Source organism: Salmo salar, chromosome 29 (genome assembly GCF_965601325.2).
Source record: "Salmo salar chromosome 29, fSalSal1, whole genome shotgun sequence".
NCBI lineage: Eukaryota > Metazoa > Chordata > Actinopteri > Salmoniformes > Salmonidae > Salmo > Salmo salar.
The window spans coordinates 29,615,185-29,632,884 of NC_138319.1; the positions used below are offsets into that span (position 1 = coordinate 29,615,185).

Genomic DNA, 17,700 nt, shown 5'->3' on the forward strand with positions numbered 1-17,700 from the left:
GGCGCAAACCCGATGACTAACATCTGGTTATGATACAATCAGATTTAGACCAAACACATTTCATCGTTAAATTACAATGATTTGAAGGAACATTTGAAATTGATTAACTTTTTAACAAGAGTTTCTAAACAGAAGCTTTCGAGTTTGATATTAAGACTTCGTGCTTACCTTGATATATAAATCCAATCGATATTGGTTTGTCCAGAAATAGGACTATTAGAATAGGCTATAAAGGCCTCTCTCGTTTGGGGAATTATCTGTGAAACTATCAGGCAAGATGTCACCGAACAGCTAACAGCTGAAAGTCATATATCAAGTAAAAGGATATGAATGGATTGTTTTGACATCGTCGCTGTTTGGGTGTGGACAGCATAGTCTACACCCAACAACATTTTTGGGCTATAGGCTATGTTATTCTGGCTGTTTCTAATCATTGGAAATCGTTTTGGCATCAAACGACAGTCAGTGGTTATAATGCAGATTTATGCAGATTCTATTATTGACCGTCCGCTATTGACCGTCGGGCCAAATTTAGATTTATCTATGAACTCGCGGATGATTAATGGTCAGCGGAATCCCACGGACAAAAGTGGGCTAGTTAGAGAGAGCATAAGGCGCCGGACGGAGCCAGCTAGATGACAAAGTAAAAAAGAAACGAAAGATGTCCAGTGTCAAAAACGTTTTTTCTGAGATGCGTGCCTAGCCCCCAGAGACAAAAAATAAAAGGGTTAACCGGTTGTTACTGAGTTAAAAAATAAAATAAAGCAATTTCTCATAGCAATCGGTTATATTGTCCTAAAGAACAACAATAGCAATATTCAAATGTTTAGCTGACATTTGGATATTGGCAAATATAATAAAGAAAAAAGTTGGGGGCCCTTGCACTGTCTGGGATGACCCCTGAGAGCCAGCCAGATGAGAGGTCATGATCTTTGACCTTTACCAGCTCCAGGTTGTCTTTCTCCTATAGATGCACACATTGCAAACTAACTTGGTTTTTCGTACAGGAGACCGGGACTCCAACCCGGGTCCAGTGACTGTCAAGTCAACACCTTAACCGTTACGTCAAGAGGTCCGAACCTCTTGATGAGGCCGCTAGATGTTGGGTTAAGGTTGCTACATCACCCCCTTCCTTCTGGAGAGCATGTCCCCACATCTCTCAGACTCTCTGATGGCTGCCATCCTACTTCTGACACCAATGTAGCGAATTCGGGCGGTAGTCCTGACTGGGACTCGAATCTGGGTCCAGCGACTGTCAAGCCAACACCTTAAAAGTTACGCCAAGAGGTGCGAACCTCTTGATGAGGTCGCTAGGTGTTGGGTTAAGGTCCCTACGATATCTATTATGTTGTGTTTGGGACAAGGTTCTAAATATTGTTATGTTGTCTTTGGGACAAGGTTCTGAATATTGTTATGTTGTGTTTGGGACAAGGTTCTGAATATTGTTATGTTGTCTTGGGGACAAGGATTGGAATATTGTTATACTACCAAACTAGCCCTCAATGCAACTGTCTCTTTCATGATCTATTCAGATAGTAGGTCTAATTAGTCTGAACATGATGGGCCTTCCTCAGGGTTGAAAAACTGATTTTCATTGAGGGGAAATAATATGCCCTGTCTTGAGAAATGGGCAATAAGGTCCAGACCAAAGTAAAACTAAGACTAAAGTAAGCCTGGGACTAAAGTAAACATAGGATTACTTCATTAGGTTACCCTCCAACTTCTTCTGAGTGCAATGACGTCACGTCTATCAGTTCACCACCTCGAAAAGACCTTTGGAAATGGAGCAATAAAAGAGGTAGCGCTCTATCCTGTAGCCTCACATGCTCAATCATGATTTAGACCTACTTGAGAATAAACTATGCCTATATATTTTTCCTCAATGAAAGATAGGACGACTGTATCCTAAAGGAAACGTAAATACGGTAGACGCGACACATTGTGAAACTATAAATGTTTTCACTTCTGAGCGGTGAATGAAAGCCGTGACTGTCTTATTTCATCCGCTCTGCATGCAGTGTCAGCTGATCGCGTCACGTGATCCGGTGTCGTTCCTCTCTCAAAATGGAGTTGTCTGAGTCCGTGCAGAAAGGGCTGCAGTCTCTAGCAGACGCGACGTTTTTCGACATGAAAACCTTCTCAGTGTTGATAGAAGTGGCTTTTCGCAGTTTGCTATCAGCCCATGCAGATCGTAGTGTTCTCGGTAAGACCGCTCTGCTTTCCCTTTTTCCTGTTGCCTTTTGTATCTGCTGCTTCCAGAGCTTCCGGTTTATTCCCAGTTTGATTTGAAGGCTAGCGTTATCGGCTTGAAAGCTAGCTTTATCGGAAAATGTCAATCTTGGAATGTACGATACAGTGTAACACCCATCGATCTGAAACGTATCAGTGTTTGTGTCCTCCATGTTTTAAGTGGTAGCGTAATCGGATACTTTGTAGCTAGTTATGGCCAGGAAATGTGACAATAGGCCTACTGACAAGGCTAGTGAAGGTGCAGGCTTGGCTACCGTTCTAAAATTATGATATTAGGATGCAATCTGGAACCAAAAACTTGCAAATGGCATTGCTCCCAATTACGAAATTTGATATTTTTATGAAGTTGTATGTTTCTAGTTGTAGCCGAAAATAGTTAATTAATTGGGCTATAGAAATTATCGGACGTGTGTGTGTGTGTGTGTGTGTGTGTGTGTGTGTGTGTGTGTGTGTGTGTGTGTGTGTGTGTGTGTGTGTGCTACAGAATGTTGCATGTTGTTAATTTGCATGATCAAGTTTAGGTTACTGGAACTGGAGAATATACACTCTAATGATGATTAGGCTCACTATAAAACGATACAACAGCCCACAGAGAGATTAGCATACAGTTATTATAGATGTGATGTATAACTGGTAATTGATTTTCTCTGATCATAGATCAGCCTGAATTTAAAGCTCTTGACCAGAAGTTGCTGAAACATTGTCACACTGCTGCCACGACCTGCATACTGGAGGGGGTCAAACAAAATGCTGACAAATCCACTATAAGGTAACGCTTGGTCTGTCCTGTTATATTATTGCAAATGGAGGTTGACCTCTCCGAAGTTAGTGAATAATTAATCTTGATGGTCCCCCAGAGCCTGGGGACAATGTTGGAGAAGAATAGACCTAGAACATATTTTACTGTCCACACAATGTTGAGGGTTTGCCTTTGGCCTGATAAAATGACACATGACAAAATGTGGAGCACTCTGCCATGAAGACTATTCCACTTCACCGCCTACAAATCAAATCAGTAGGTCTTGATCAGGAAAAAGACAGTGTGAATTCATTATGATTACTGTATTGATAAAAAGTGTGAATTCATTATGATTACTGTATTGATAAAAAGTGTGAATTCATTATGATTACTGTATTGATAAAAAGTGTGAATTCATTATGATTACTGTATTGATAAAAAGTGTGAATTCATTATGATTACTGTATTGATAAAAAGTGGAACTAATGTTCTCATTACAGTGCGTGTCTGGAGGATGTTAGTTTTGATGCGGAGAGAACAGAAGTATTCTACACTACATACCTGGTGATGACTACCTTATTATGTTCATCGCATGTTAATAACTTCTTATTGCAAAGAAGTTCATTTCAAATCCATTCCAGATCTCAACCCCAAACTGTCTTTTTTTTAATGTGTTCTCCAGAAATATAAAAGTGATCTGGAAACTCTATTGTCAAGGTGAGATTATGTCTGTATTTCCTCTAGGCCAATTTGAAATGCCATAACAATTCATGACTGGAGTTACTGTTGCTGAAGCTTTGAGTGGACAAATCTACTTGATTTAAAAAACGAGATTTAAAAATAAAATACTATATTGTCTGTTTGTACAAAAATACTTCTGGGTCACCACAGTACAGATACGTTTGTTTACTGTGGGCCCACATTCTAACACATCAGATGTATAGAAAATACTTTATCATAGTTTGATTTGTGTTCTGTTTTTAATATGGTTCATGGAACATCACTTTATTGATGATGCAGTTTACACTTCATTAACACCTCTGTAGTCCTACAAATGCTATTGATCTCCTCCATTGACATTTTCCAGTAATATTATATTTTCCCCAGTACACATTCCCATCCCCATTGAAACATCATGTACAGCCTAAAAAAACAAGGAGTGGACATTAAAACTATATAGAGGATTTCATTGGATAAAAATGTGTTTGTTTAATGTTTGAGTCATAGAAGTTTTGGGGTTTATTTAGACACTGTGACATCAGAAAATATAAATTCTACATTTTCATAAACCCAGATGAATAAACTTCATTAGCATCGTTGCAATTAATATGATTATTTTACACCGTTTTTAGCTCAATTACATTTTGTAAAAAAAAAAAAAATACGTTTATAGCTACTGAGCTGTCAGCACATTGACCATATCGCTTCAATATTGTTATGCTTCACTTTCCTAGAGAGCAGCAAACTAGCCTATGGAACTAACTCAGTTCACATTTATTTGTGACTTATATTTTCGCATGATCTCTTGATCGTTTAAGATGATTGAATTGCCCTGCAAATGTGACATGACAATTTGGTTCAAACAAACACTTTGAATCGGTTTATTTTCCTTGGAGAAAGTGCGGTTATTTTACGAGGAGCGTTTGTTTGTAGCGCATTGATATAAGCTGCTTTTACATTGTAATTCATCAAAACGAGTGGCCCCTTTGTCTTCATCCTGACAAACAAACTTCAGAAATCTGAAAACTGTTGCCCTGGGCCTGTTCCCCATAGGGCTCCAGAAGTGATAAGACGTTTTTGATTTTTACACGTAATATCACTAACACTTGGAATGACTCTGGTTTAAATAAACCAAACATCTGTTTCATTTAATAAGGGGATCATGGGATCATGAATGTGCTCTTTTCCTTGTGAATATAATATTGTAATATTGTATGTATATAATATTTTAATATTGTATGTATCTGGTAGCCTAATTCAGTATTTGTCATTTTAGTTTAGGGAGATGCCCACCTCATATCAATGACGTGTCCTGGCGCCTGGAGTACTGTATCAAGGTATTGGTTGGTGATAAACGGCAATACGATCAGATAATTATGGTTTATAAATCATATAGTGACTCTATATATATCTCTAACTTTGTTTGTTTCCATGACAGAACGGGCATGTGCATAAGGTCAACGAGCCGTCCTATCTGATTTCATTAAACGTTGAGGTATGTCCCTTTCCAGAAGCCAATGATCTAAAACAGTTTGCTATATTAAACGGGTCATCATAACCGATGTGAGCCTATACTTTTCCAGAATGCCAACAACGGAGGATCGTCAGAAGATGTACATTTTAGCTGCTCGATGGAACAACTTCAGGTAGCTAATGTGTTTTTGCAGCCTATATGGAATGTGGGTCTATCCATTAGTTGGTTTAAGGTCATTTCACAGAAAGTCTGTGATAATGTTTGACATACAATTCTGAAGGTGCTATTGATTTGACTAGACAACACTGTATTTTCCAATTCAGCATTCGGCTACTTTACCGATCATTAGCGTCTAGGTCCACGTGAATGAGCACAAAGACAATCACACGGAGAAAAAAAAACGTTTCGGGTGAAGCCTGCAATTCAAATTATTATTAAACTTTATCTTGAATAAGATGTCTTTCAACAATGTGTATCTAGATGGGTGTCTTTCTACAAGATTTAGCAGAGATGTAAATTTTATCGTACAAAATATCTGTATTTTAGTCCATGTGCAGTAATATCATTTCAATATTGTTCTGGAGACGGTTCGATCCATCGGGTTTGACCTTTTTTTCTTCAACTTATTCTAAATATGCATCTATTTAACAGAAAAACAATGGTGATTTCAATTCACATTTTTCAGTAATATCTCAAATTGTCGGTTGCCAAATCATCCTTTTTCTGTGTGGATATTGATGGAAAGACTCAGCGGTTCACCTTTTTGACAGGGCATGCAGTGGTCTCAGGATTTAAACGTTTAGCCTATAAACCTATGCTTATCCTAAAAAAAGTCTCAATTATGGCATGTTCTTTAAACTTTTGCTTAATTGAGTTCGATGTAAGCCAAATCCCTTATATTTTGTATGTCTTCACTGCGACCTGAGGTTGTCTGCTTCAACAAGTCATCTCGTGCTTTGGCTTCTTCACTACATTTTAACCATGTAGCTAAAGCTTCTATCCAGAGTTAATTGCATTGAAACAGCCCCATAATGTATTTTGAAAAGAGTTTACTTTGTGCCAAGAGATGGGGAGTTTGGTAACTTGTCTGTTCGGAACACTGTTTTAACCCTCTTTGGGTCAGGTGAACCTGAACGAGAGAGAGTTTGGTAACGTGTCTGTTCGGAACACTGTTTTAACCCTCTTTGGGTCAGGTGAACCTGAACGAGAGAGAGTTTGGTAACGTGTCTGTTCGGAACACTGTTTTAACCCTCTTTGGGTGAGGTGAACCTGAACGAGAGAGAGAGAGAGAGTTTGGTAACGTGTCTGTTCGGAACACTGTTTTAACCCTCTTTAGGTGAGGTGAACCTGAACGAGAGAGAGAGAGAGAGTTTGGTAACGTGTCTGTTCGGAACACTGTTTTAACCTTCTTTGGGTGAGGTGAACCTGAACGAGAGATGGGGAGTTTGGTAACGTGTCTGTTCGGAACACTGTTTTAACCCTCTTTTGGGTGAGGTGAACCTGAACGAGAGAGAGAGAGAGAGTTTGGTAACGTGTCTGTTCGGAACACTGTTTTAACCCTCTTTTGGGTGAGGTGAACCTGAACGAGAGAGAGAGAGGGAGTTTGGTAACGTGTCTGTTCGGAACACTGTTTTAACCCTCTTTGGGTGAGGTGAACCTGAACGGCTGCATTCCATTTTGTTATAATAATAATAAAAAATATATTCACTAATGAACGAAATGTACAGAGGCCTACTATGATGACTATTCCGTTCTGAATTTAAAAGGAATCGACTCCCATCCTGCCAGCTTTTAGCAGAACATTTCTTGGTAATCTGACTGGCATGGAGTGACCGAGGCAAGGTTATAATTTATATTCAACATAGTTTATCCAGACAGTGAGGGGAAACCATTAAATGGTTTGTGATTCAAACTTTCCCCCATTCACTGTTTTGTAGAGGACTGACTGTGACTTTGTTTTCAGGATTTGGTGGGAAAGATGAAAGACGCTGCCAAGAGTCTCGAGAAGGCTACGCAGTTGTAAACTTGCGTTGTGCTCGAAGCGCGCTGCAAGAACTGTGGAATCCGGTTTCTCACGTGACCCCCTCTTCTCATCTGCTCCACTCTTCTCTCTTCTCAAAGCACTGAAGTTCAGCGATTTCAAACGGTGTTGATTATTATTTGTGTCCGCATTGTATTTTATACTAATTTCTTTCGTAAGTATATATACTGTTGGTGGGGTCTGCAAAGATGTATTGTTATCAATAAATACGTTCAAAGAAATGCATGTTTTTTTTCTTTCTGGGAACTTGCAGGCTGAAGAGGCGAGGAGCCAAGTTATATTAAAGTAGGCTATACAGTCCAAGGCACATACTTCATATCATCTCTAGATCTGTAGTCTATGTAGAGAACACTTTCTGCCTGATATGAGCTTGTAGGTATTTTGGAAAGAGACTTTGCCAAAGGGGGATTTGTGGCACATGACGACGAAAGCTCAAGGGGACAGGTATTAGTATCAAACAAATAATCCAAATGGGAGAGAACCTCGTGACAAAGGTGAGGACGTTACATATCTAGTTAATAAACTGGTGTCAGTGTACTGTGGCGGTCATCATGGTTCGCTAAAGGGACCTGCACAGTCTACAGTTTATGGTTCAGAGCCTCGTCCTACAGCCGAGCTATTGTAGCCTACAATACTTCAAATTCTTAAACATTGGAAGATGCCCCTCTTTTCAGGTCGATCCTAAATTAGTACGCTATGGGGTCGTCGGTTATGGAATATAAACACAGTAGCTAAAGATTTCTATCGACTCTGGTAATGAATGGTATGTTGGCAAAGGCATCCAACGCATTTATGACAAAGACGCATTTTGCCAAGCTCATTCTTTTGGAAATGGACATGGGGGAGGCACAGAATAGAAACGGGAGTTGGAAAAACGCACGCTGGCTATTGTTTTGAAAACATCGGTGCTGTATGTTGTAGCTTTAAGTGCTACTAAAACGTTCAAAGCAAATGACCCGATCAGTCAACATGATGGGCTTTGGATAACCTAGATATTCTTTGTGTCATTTTACAAAGCATCATGAATTGGCGAGCCTTCCGAATACACCGACACTAATCTCCAGGCCACCCTTAAGGAATGATAGCACGTGACCAGAGCGGGGCGGTCGAACTACAAGCCATTTTGGGGACGGTGTCAGTTTCTACGGAGCCACACTGCTGCATTTTTCAAAGAGCCGATTTTGGAGGCAAAGTAATCAGGAACGCAAACACACCATTCGGAACGCACAGCCAAAAGTCTGAAATCTTCGACAACGGAGGACACTTTACGCACCTAAAGTGCACAGCGGGAGAAAATACGAATTTTACGCATCTGAAATGAGCCCCGGGTTGCCTTGCAATCTCCGCAATTGACAGCGTCTGCAGCTCGTTCGTTTCAAGATGGCGGCTGAGCTCGAATTAATTTACTGCTGATCGCCTCCTAACTTTCATTGTCTCTCCGTCTCCAGTCTCACAGATCGCCAGCCGAGTCTCTAGGTATGTATTATTCGATATATATTCTTACCAACGGACGAATAACGATTGGGTTTGCGGCGTTTAATTTTGTTTTTCTGCGGGTTTAAATGGGGTTCCAGAAGGTGGTAGATGTGAGGCTTTGACGGTGTCTCCCGCACACGGACGTAGAGCTGTCCTGGCAATGCTTTTTAAATTTGGTTCCCTTCACGCGTACGCCTTGGATTTGTGTTCAATAAACCAGCGCACCACATGGCGTAGTATTTCAGGTAATGATCTGTTATGCGTGTCCATGGAGAGTGTTTCTGTGACATTTGTTAGATTTCCACAAAGTCGGTGATCTCAATGGAACAGGACGGAGATGGGTGAGGTGTTTACGGCAGCACACAGTTCAATGGTTCTCCTGGTTGGTTTGGTTCCACATACTGTCCCCATTTTATAGAAATATGATCCGTTGGATGTTGGGGACAGATCAGTGTGGTTACATTACGCCCACGTCGCCAAGTGTTGTTTTGATTAACTTAACTTCCCTCTTGGTGAACGGGTCCTCAGTTGCCTGGTGGAGGGTGAACCATTTCAATTATTAATGAAAATATCGGCACCAACAGTTGTAAAATATGGATTTGAACGTACACACGCAAGCTGAGTGCATAACGATGTTGACGCACATGAATCATGCAAGAAACCAATTTTAGGATTTTTCTTATGTTAAAGATGTTGGCTACAAAAGTCCATTGATTGATTGAGTACAAGGGTCTTCTCAAGTAGCTTACCATCTTGAAATGATCTGTAAAATTCAGATAGGCCTATTTACTATTGAGTTTCGTCACGACTTTTTACCATCCGTAGCCTCCTTGATGTTGTATTGGGCCTTCATCGTATGCCTTGCTTCGTAATAACATAGTTATGATCAGGTTATCAACCTGCACATGCTGAGTGGGAGATAATCTGTCATGTGGAAGGGTACTGTTTGTTACTGAATATATATATATATATCCTAACGTTGTTTGACAGTTGACACCCTACCAATAGATGATTTATGTGGGAGTGAGGTTGCCAACGTCGGTGCTTGTATATGATTGTTGTGGCCTGATTTATGTTGATACAGTGTTTCTGTTTGGGATACTTGTTGAAGTACAACTTTGCCGCCCAGCCCCAAAAAATTAGATTTCGAGGTTGACTTATTGATCAATTCTATAAAGTGAGGCCTCGTCTTTCCCATAGCGAAATGAATATCTGAAAATGGTGACGCAAATCCAGCTGCTGATGAATATAGATTAGGGTTCCATCCAAAAAATGTCGAGAATGGTGCAGGATATTCTAGATAAACCAAAACAGTGTGCTATACTGTATTATCTATATTCATATTGCATTACCAGAGAAGAAATAGTGTGTATTGTGTTTAGATTATACATGGGTGATGCTCCATTTTTCCTTATTTTTTGGGGGGAGAGACAAAAATCTGCCTATCCTACATACCATTTTCAGCCATTCCTTTTATACCTAGAGAGAAACCCAGAGTTGCGCCATGCAACACACAGTTCATGCATGACCCAATGTGCTAGAGTACAGTAAGCTAGAAGGCAATTGGGATCCAGTCTTGCCAACATTGTTATTGCCAACATTGTTATTGATAATACCGCTGTTTTATGAGTCTCAACTAAAATGTATTTGGAAATACATTTTAGGATACTTTTCCTCTAGTGCTTTCTTGATGTTTTAGAGATGTGTCCTGTGTGTATTTACATGTGTTGTTCCATAGTGATGCTTGCAGATGAAGTTACAATATGCATGTTACGGCATGGCAGCATTTACTTTACAAAGGCTCTGCTATGACCAGGGCCAGTTGTGCAAACATCAGCTAGTTAATCGATTGATGGCGTAACAGGCTAGCTGTTTGCGTTGCACACGATGCGTGACAGCCACTGTAATGACAGCCACTGTGATGACAATGTGGGATCCTCCACTGCGTTTCATTCAAATATATGTTTTTAATGACAGGAAGAGCTGGGGTATTCCACACCAGTGGAGTCCATATCTCTATTTTTATTGATCTATTTGACATAAGTTGCATCCTTATAAAATGACGAGCCCGGTAGTTTTTTTTTTCACCGTACACGCAGAATGTTCCAATTTATATAGCGCGAGCGTGCTGTTACGCATGACCAGCAGTGCCCATGTGACTATGTTTCTTGTTTGGTCGTGAGTTTTATTCCTTGTGCCAGGAAGCCAAAAGCTTCTGCCACACAGAATCAGTCCATTTTCCCCATGTTTTGACTGAAGGCTCAAACAGACGGACGCAGACCCATAGTCGATAAGTTGGCACCGCACTCACCATGTTGCAGAAAAAAGCTCGTAGCCTATTACCCCCCCCAAAAAATGTCTACAAAAAATATTGTGGAACTTATTTAAAAAATGTCCCTCCCTCCAGACAGTGTTTTCTGAAACCTTTTTCTACAGCACATTGCTGTTACCTGCTGTCTTTTTGAATCTGGCCGTTTTATGGCACCTAACTCGTGATCCATGTTGTGTTGGCTGATCAGTGCCGAGGTTTCTCTGGGGCTTCAACTTCATACGGGCAGAGAAAATACTTGGTCAATGTAATCTTAAGGTCGAGCCATGTTGTTATTGCACTGTGCCGCGCGCCCAGGCAGACTGCAGGATGCACACGGAAACGACACAAGCAACGGAAAAGATGTTTATCCAAACTAATGCGTAAGGCATCGGGATACGATTGGCTACCAGGAATTAGGAACCGAATGTAACATGCGTCGATGTGGAAATTGTTCCCCCTTGTCGGGAATCGCACTAATATATTCCCAGCGAGGCGTTCTTTACAAAATGGCAGCCATGGTGTGGGGACTGACTGTACTCGCTTCGCGAAGGAAGGACGGATATTTATTTTCATAGCCTAGTATTCGTCGTCACATTAGCATCAACGCGAGCGGTGATCGGTCTCCGAGCGAAGCAAGTCTCTCCGTATTGGTCACTGGCAAGATGCCAAGTAGTGCAACCTAAGTTGCCATAGAAACGGTAAGAATTTCCACGTGTGGTTACACCTGACACGGAGTGAATTACGGTCTGCCGCATCCTCAAAGGTTAAAGGATTCATTGAAGAATGTCTTATTCAATGTTGCAGCTGGCCGGAATGATGTTGTCCATTATCATCAGGTTCCAATAGGCTGATAGAAGGTTAGAAGCCCTGTGCTTTGGCTCTTCTGTACCGAATCGCGTTAGAATAGACGAGCTGATGTAGGTTGGCTACCTGAGTCTATACAGCGTTTCTTCGTGTGTAGGATTATATGAGATCCGTTGCGCGACCAAAGGACCGCCGTTCTCCCATATCTATCTATAGAGGAGCGCTGGGATGTACAGTATATAAGAACAATCCCAATGAAAGGATGGATTTATGATAACGCAGTGCCCTCAACAAATCCACACGGATCGACTCCCACCAATTGCTACCTATCAATCAAGCTCCAGGTCAGCGTCTCAAAAACGCCCAACCTCTTCCCAGTTTATTATAGGCTACTATTAGCATAACGTATGGTGTTTCTCTACCAGTAGAACAACAAAACATCCTTCCAAATGGTTTAATGAACGACCGCTTGATCAAGCTGTGAAAGAACTGCAGTCCCGATCGATAGGCATTTATTGTTGCCGTATGTTAAAAAAATAAATTAAAAAAAAGTATCCTCAATTTATTAAATCTTTATTCTAGATATAGGCTACCCGTTCCTGTTAGATTGTGACTCTGTTCCTCTCCCTCGCAGGTCTCTTCCTTCCATGACGATGCATCGAACGACCAGAATTAAGATAACGGAGCTGAACCCCCACCTCATGTGTGTGCTGTGTGGTGGATACTTTATCGATGCCACCACCATTATAGAATGTCTTCATTCATGTGGGTGACACAGGCTGAATACATACACAGGAATTGGACCAGTCATGAAATGACAGTTGTAAATTCACACTATAGTTTATTAGTATTTATATTTCACTCTTACTTTCTCTTCTCATGAATGTGTTGGGCTGTACTATTTATGTCAGATTCACTAGATGCAACAAAGTAAAAATATTTAAAAAATGTGTGGCAATGAACAACTCTTCAATCTGAGATCTTAAGTGTCAGTTGCATTATTCATACCATATTTGGACTGTAGTGTGTTAGTCTAACAGAGGGAGAAAATAATCCATATGATTTTTTTACTTGTGTTTCAGTCTGCAAGATGTGCATTGTACGCTATCTGGAGACCAGCAAGTATTGCCCCATCTGTGATGTGCCAGTGCACAAAACCAAACCTCTGCTTAATATAAGGTAATGAATCACCTTGTTTCTTGGGAAAAACATTTTTATATTTAGCCGTACATTGTTTTGTCACATTTCTGCTGTTTGTTGCTATTATCCACCCAATGCAGTTAGATGTCATCAAAAGGATTGGTCTGTTTCCATTAACTTTGGTAGGCTACTTTCTCCACATCTTTCAATTTATTAAAACCTCATAGCATGCAATGAGTTCTGGGTCAATATGACTGAGTATGAAAACTCTTTTCAAGGTCTGACAAAACCCTACAAGACATTGTCTACAAGCTGGTCCCTGGTCTCTTCAAAAGTAAGTGGAATCCCTCATCAGTGATGGCATTGTCTTGTTCTCAGTGATGTCATCTGTATGTCCTGAATGGTTGATTATTCTGTTTAAAATCGGAGCTGCTGTCTCCCCTTGCTTGTCTCCTGTGGAAAATAGATTAAAACCCATCTACGGACAGATGCTGAAATGGGTGCTATTTAGCTAAAGCATTGACGGTGCAATGCATCAGACTGTGTTTTTAATCTTTATTCAAAGAAACATTTGTGACAGAGTTTTTTTTCTCTTCCGTTAGATGAGATGAAGAGGAGGAGAGACTTTTACGCAGCGCACCCTTCTGTAGATGGTGAGTCTCTATTGGAAAGGGTTCAGAGCTTTTCTTTCTAATGTGTGTGTGTTGAATAGGCTGTATTTATTTCCTGCTCCAGTAAAATTGTTTTGATTTTCCCCTCAAACTTCAATACATTATTAGCTGATAGTGACTAGGATTTCTGAGATCTCACTTTCACGGTTTTCACAGTTTCTGGGAAAACTCTTGCAACTTGTTGATTTTGTGTGTGTGTGTGTGTGTGTGTGTGTGTGTGTGTGTGTGTGTGTGTGTGTGTGTGTGTGTGTGTGTGTGTGTGTGTGTGTGTGTGTGTGTGTAGCGACGACAAGGTCTAATGAGGATAGAGGGGAGGTGGCGGACGAGGACAAGAGAATCATCACAGACGATGAAATCATCAGCCTCTCCATTGAGTTCTTCGACCACAACAAGTACGTCAACAACACGTACGTCAACAACACGTCTCTTACAGCCAGGCTTTTTGGAAATGTCTAGGTGAATACCTATGGTTATTATAGTTCAGAGTGATAAACTGATTCGCTCAGCTGTGTTAGTGTGTCTGTTATTTAGTGTACATCAACGGCTTCCTTTCTAGAATACTTTTAATCTTGAATTTGGTTTTAGCAGTGTATTGTCATTTTTTTGTTTAGTTACATTTCAAACCATGAAGATCTTGAGTGCATTATCAAGATGTTTTCTAACACAAGTGTGACATTGATTTTCTCAGGGCTAAAAAGACGGGCGTGGCCGAGGACAAACAGTCTAAAGAACAGGTAATCTGCCTACTGCTGAAGCTCAGGAGCGTTCTGCTGTCAGATCGTTCTGACGCTCTGTTGTTGCACAGAGCCTGTTGATTGGTTTCTGATATAGAGTTGTTCTTAAATCTGGGCCCTTAAAGAGCTTGTCTTCAAATCTCACTGCATGTCTATTTTCTATGATGGAACTGGACATTATTAATACTTTAAAGTAGAAAACAAAAGGTAGTGTGTAGTGAAGTCTCCCTCAAATCCAGTTGTCTTTAGAAACTATCTACATTCTCAGGAAATCTGTGTGTCCTTCTCCAGGTCAATAATAAGAGGTATCTGCAGTGTCCTGCAGCCATGACCATCATGCACCTGAGAAAGTTCCTCCGCAGTAAGATGGACATTCCTTGTACCTATCAGGTAAAGATTTATACATTTAAAAAAAAAATTAATTTTAAAAATAACACAGCCACATCTCTTGCATCACTTTTTATTTTATTAAAACATTTTTTATAAATGAGATGAATTTAGAAACATTAGTACAAATCACTGCAAGATGATTTGACAATATATATTATATCGGAGGACAATGGAAGTTGAATAGAAAAAAATACTTGTTATCCTATTTGATAAAATAATTGTGTAATTTCTACAATATAGGTTGAAGTGATGTATGAAGATGAGCCGCTGAAAGGTTACTACACATTAATGGACGTAGCCTACATCTACACTTGGAGAAGGGTAAGAAACATAACATTAAAGGGGACATTTGTAAAAACATTTGAAAAAGGTTTTGATTTTGAGCATAAAGTTATTTACAATTTTAACAATGAAAAATGTGAACTCCAAACAAGGAAGGTATGCCAACCTAATTTCACCCCCCCCCCCCCCCTCTCTCCAGTGGAGACATTTATTATTTAAGAGGTGTATTGAATTCAAATTTCAAAATATTTCATTGTTGTTTGTATTTAAAGGATACGTTTATTTTTTTTACCAAGCTGGATGATTTCGTTTTTTTGGAAATAATTATGTAGACAAATTATTATTTCAACCTTTTGCTCTGTGATATTTACACGGCCTATAGGCCTACTTTGGAGTGTGGAATGCATGAAAGTTCACTATTCAAAGTTCAAATGCTTTATTTCCCATGAAAGGAAACATTTGAGAATTTCAAGCATTGATTTTCGAGCCAAATTAGGTCTAAATATTACAAATATTTTTCAGAATGGCCCTTTGCCGTTGAAGTACCGCGTCAGACTGAGCTGTAAGAAGATGAAGATGAGTCATCCGCAGCAGGAGGGCCAGAACAGCACCGGTCGGTCCGCTGACAGCGACTCTGCCAGCGACAAAGCCTGCAGCCCTGCCGGCGTCCCCGCCACCTCCTCCTCCTTGCCCAGTCCTGGTACCCCGGTGCAGTCCCCACACTTCCTCCACATCTCCAAACCCGTCAACGGCGCCTCCACCTCGGCTCCAGCCCCTACCAGACCGTTCCTCTTCGGAAACAAACCGCGGAAGGCCTCGCTGAATGGTTCTTCTTTGTCCTCGGGACTGGCCTGAAAACCGGGCCGACAGCCAACGCCAGACCGCTCTGCTAATATCTTCATGCCAATGTAGTTCCATTGTTGTAGACGCTCTCTTTTTGTTATCGTTGTTATAAATATATGATATATGTATAATGTAGTGGAAGTGAAGCATTTCTATAGGAACATAGCAGGGTGGGACGTTAAAGGAAAAATCCACTCTAACAATATTTTTGTATTTTTTCCATTAGTACACTGTTGATACAGTCCAAAAATATTTTGTATGTTTGCAGTCAAGTTTTCAAGATAGGATGTTCAAGAAGCGAAGTTTTGCTTCTTGAAAATCCTATCTTGAACTTGACTACTGACATGCTAAATATTTTGGGACTGTATTAACAGTGTAATAGTGATGACAAAAATACCAACATTTTTTTTGTTTTGTGGATTTTTCCTTTAAGTTAGTGAAAGGGATGTTGGCCACAGTGAAAATGTTAGACTGGTGGTGAATGGCAAATTAAAGTCCCCCAAAAGCTGCATTTTATTCGACAAATGTGACTGAAGATGGCCTTTATATTATTTTTAACGTTTTTTTTCTCATCAAATCAGAATGTGTGTTGATTGTATTTTGTGTGTATTTCAGCATGGTGATGAAACCTTGTAGACTTTACTAACATTTGAAACGGTTGTCTCTGCATTGTTCTTTCGATTGGCTTTTGGAAAGCATTTCACAAAGAAATATGAATCGATATCATGTGTAAACAACTATTGTAGTGTTAGGCCCACGATTTTAGTGGAAAACATCCGAAATACCTACCTAAATGTAGCCTGCAACACTTTTATTAGGCTATACTCGAAATTGGAATTGAATTGCTTATAGCCTCAAACACCCTGAAGCCTTGATTCATCAAGCAGTTCAGAAAGTCCACACACACACACATGTATATAGCAAAATATATGCATATTTAATCAGCGATTGGCAAATACTTTGACCTGAACAGCCCCCCCTCACCCTTCATTTCATGCTCGATGACAAATGTTTTGATGTCTCCTGTGTTCTTTGTATCTGTATCGCTCGATTATATGGACAACTATTGTATTGTTACTGTTGCACAGTATAAAAACATCTGAATAAATCCTTTTACACTTAAAGATGCTGGGCTGTTTTTATTTGGGAATATCTGGTGTATGTATGTGTCTTCTGTATGCATTTAAAAAATATCTGTCAAGGGCCTATTTGGACAAATTTCCCTAGAATTTAGTCTCTTTGAATGTTTTCATTTTGGTTTCATTCATGCATTGTTAAGTTAAATATCCGTTGTTTTGTTGTTGAAATAATGCGAATTGGCATACAAAGCAGACCAAGGACATGTTGAAAAGATGGACAGATGTCTCGTACTGGCGCAGCACTGATGTAAATTGCATTCAAAAGAGACCACTACTCTCAAATATTCATGTTTGTTTGTTTTGAATAGGCCCAGAATATCATTGACTAAGATATTTTCCATCGCATTCAATATCTGTAGCATAATAAAGGATTATAAAATTCATGGGTGAAAGAAATTTCTGCGAGAAAGTTACAGGTTTTCAGTGAAGGAAATCTACACATTTATTTAGGTGCATTTGAAACCGAAGTCATCTTTTTTTTGTCAATTGCTTGTCGACCATCATGGAATAGAATATACAAATATTACACTATTCGAATTCAAATATGTTCCAATCTTTGTTTGACTTTCATATAATTTAAAGTTTCGCAATATACGATGTTATGTCGAGGTTCATTTTCGTTAGCTGCACGTAGGCTATAAGAACGTGTAATTCATTAGGCTGACACTGGTGTGTCTTCAAACAAG

At 39.9% G+C, this 17,700-nt stretch overlaps 2 protein-coding genes across 2 annotated transcripts; both read left to right on the forward strand.

The window, feature by feature from the left end:
- The first annotated feature begins 1,774 nt into the window (after positions 1–1,774).
- commd3 (COMM domain containing 3) lies at positions 1,775–7,438 on the forward strand. The gene is given in 8 exon segments (NM_001141012.1): positions 1,775–2,203; positions 2,908–3,019; positions 3,490–3,553; positions 3,672–3,706; positions 4,986–5,046; positions 5,148–5,204; positions 5,293–5,355; positions 7,147–7,438. Coding segments are annotated over 8 exon segments (591 nt in total). The 5' UTR covers positions 1,775–2,064; the 3' UTR covers positions 7,207–7,438.
- Positions 7,439–8,382: 944 nt separating this feature from the next.
- Positions 8,383–16,999, forward strand: LOC100380496 (B lymphoma Mo-MLV insertion region 1a). The gene is given in 10 exon segments (NM_001173781.1): positions 8,383–8,700; positions 12,450–12,580; positions 12,898–12,994; positions 13,234–13,289; positions 13,558–13,608; positions 13,910–14,033; positions 14,315–14,360; positions 14,652–14,750; positions 14,991–15,071; positions 15,555–16,999. Coding segments are annotated over 9 exon segments (1,005 nt in total). The 5' UTR covers positions 8,383–8,700; positions 12,450–12,462; the 3' UTR covers positions 15,888–16,999.
- The last annotated feature ends 701 nt before the right edge of the window (positions 17,000–17,700 follow it).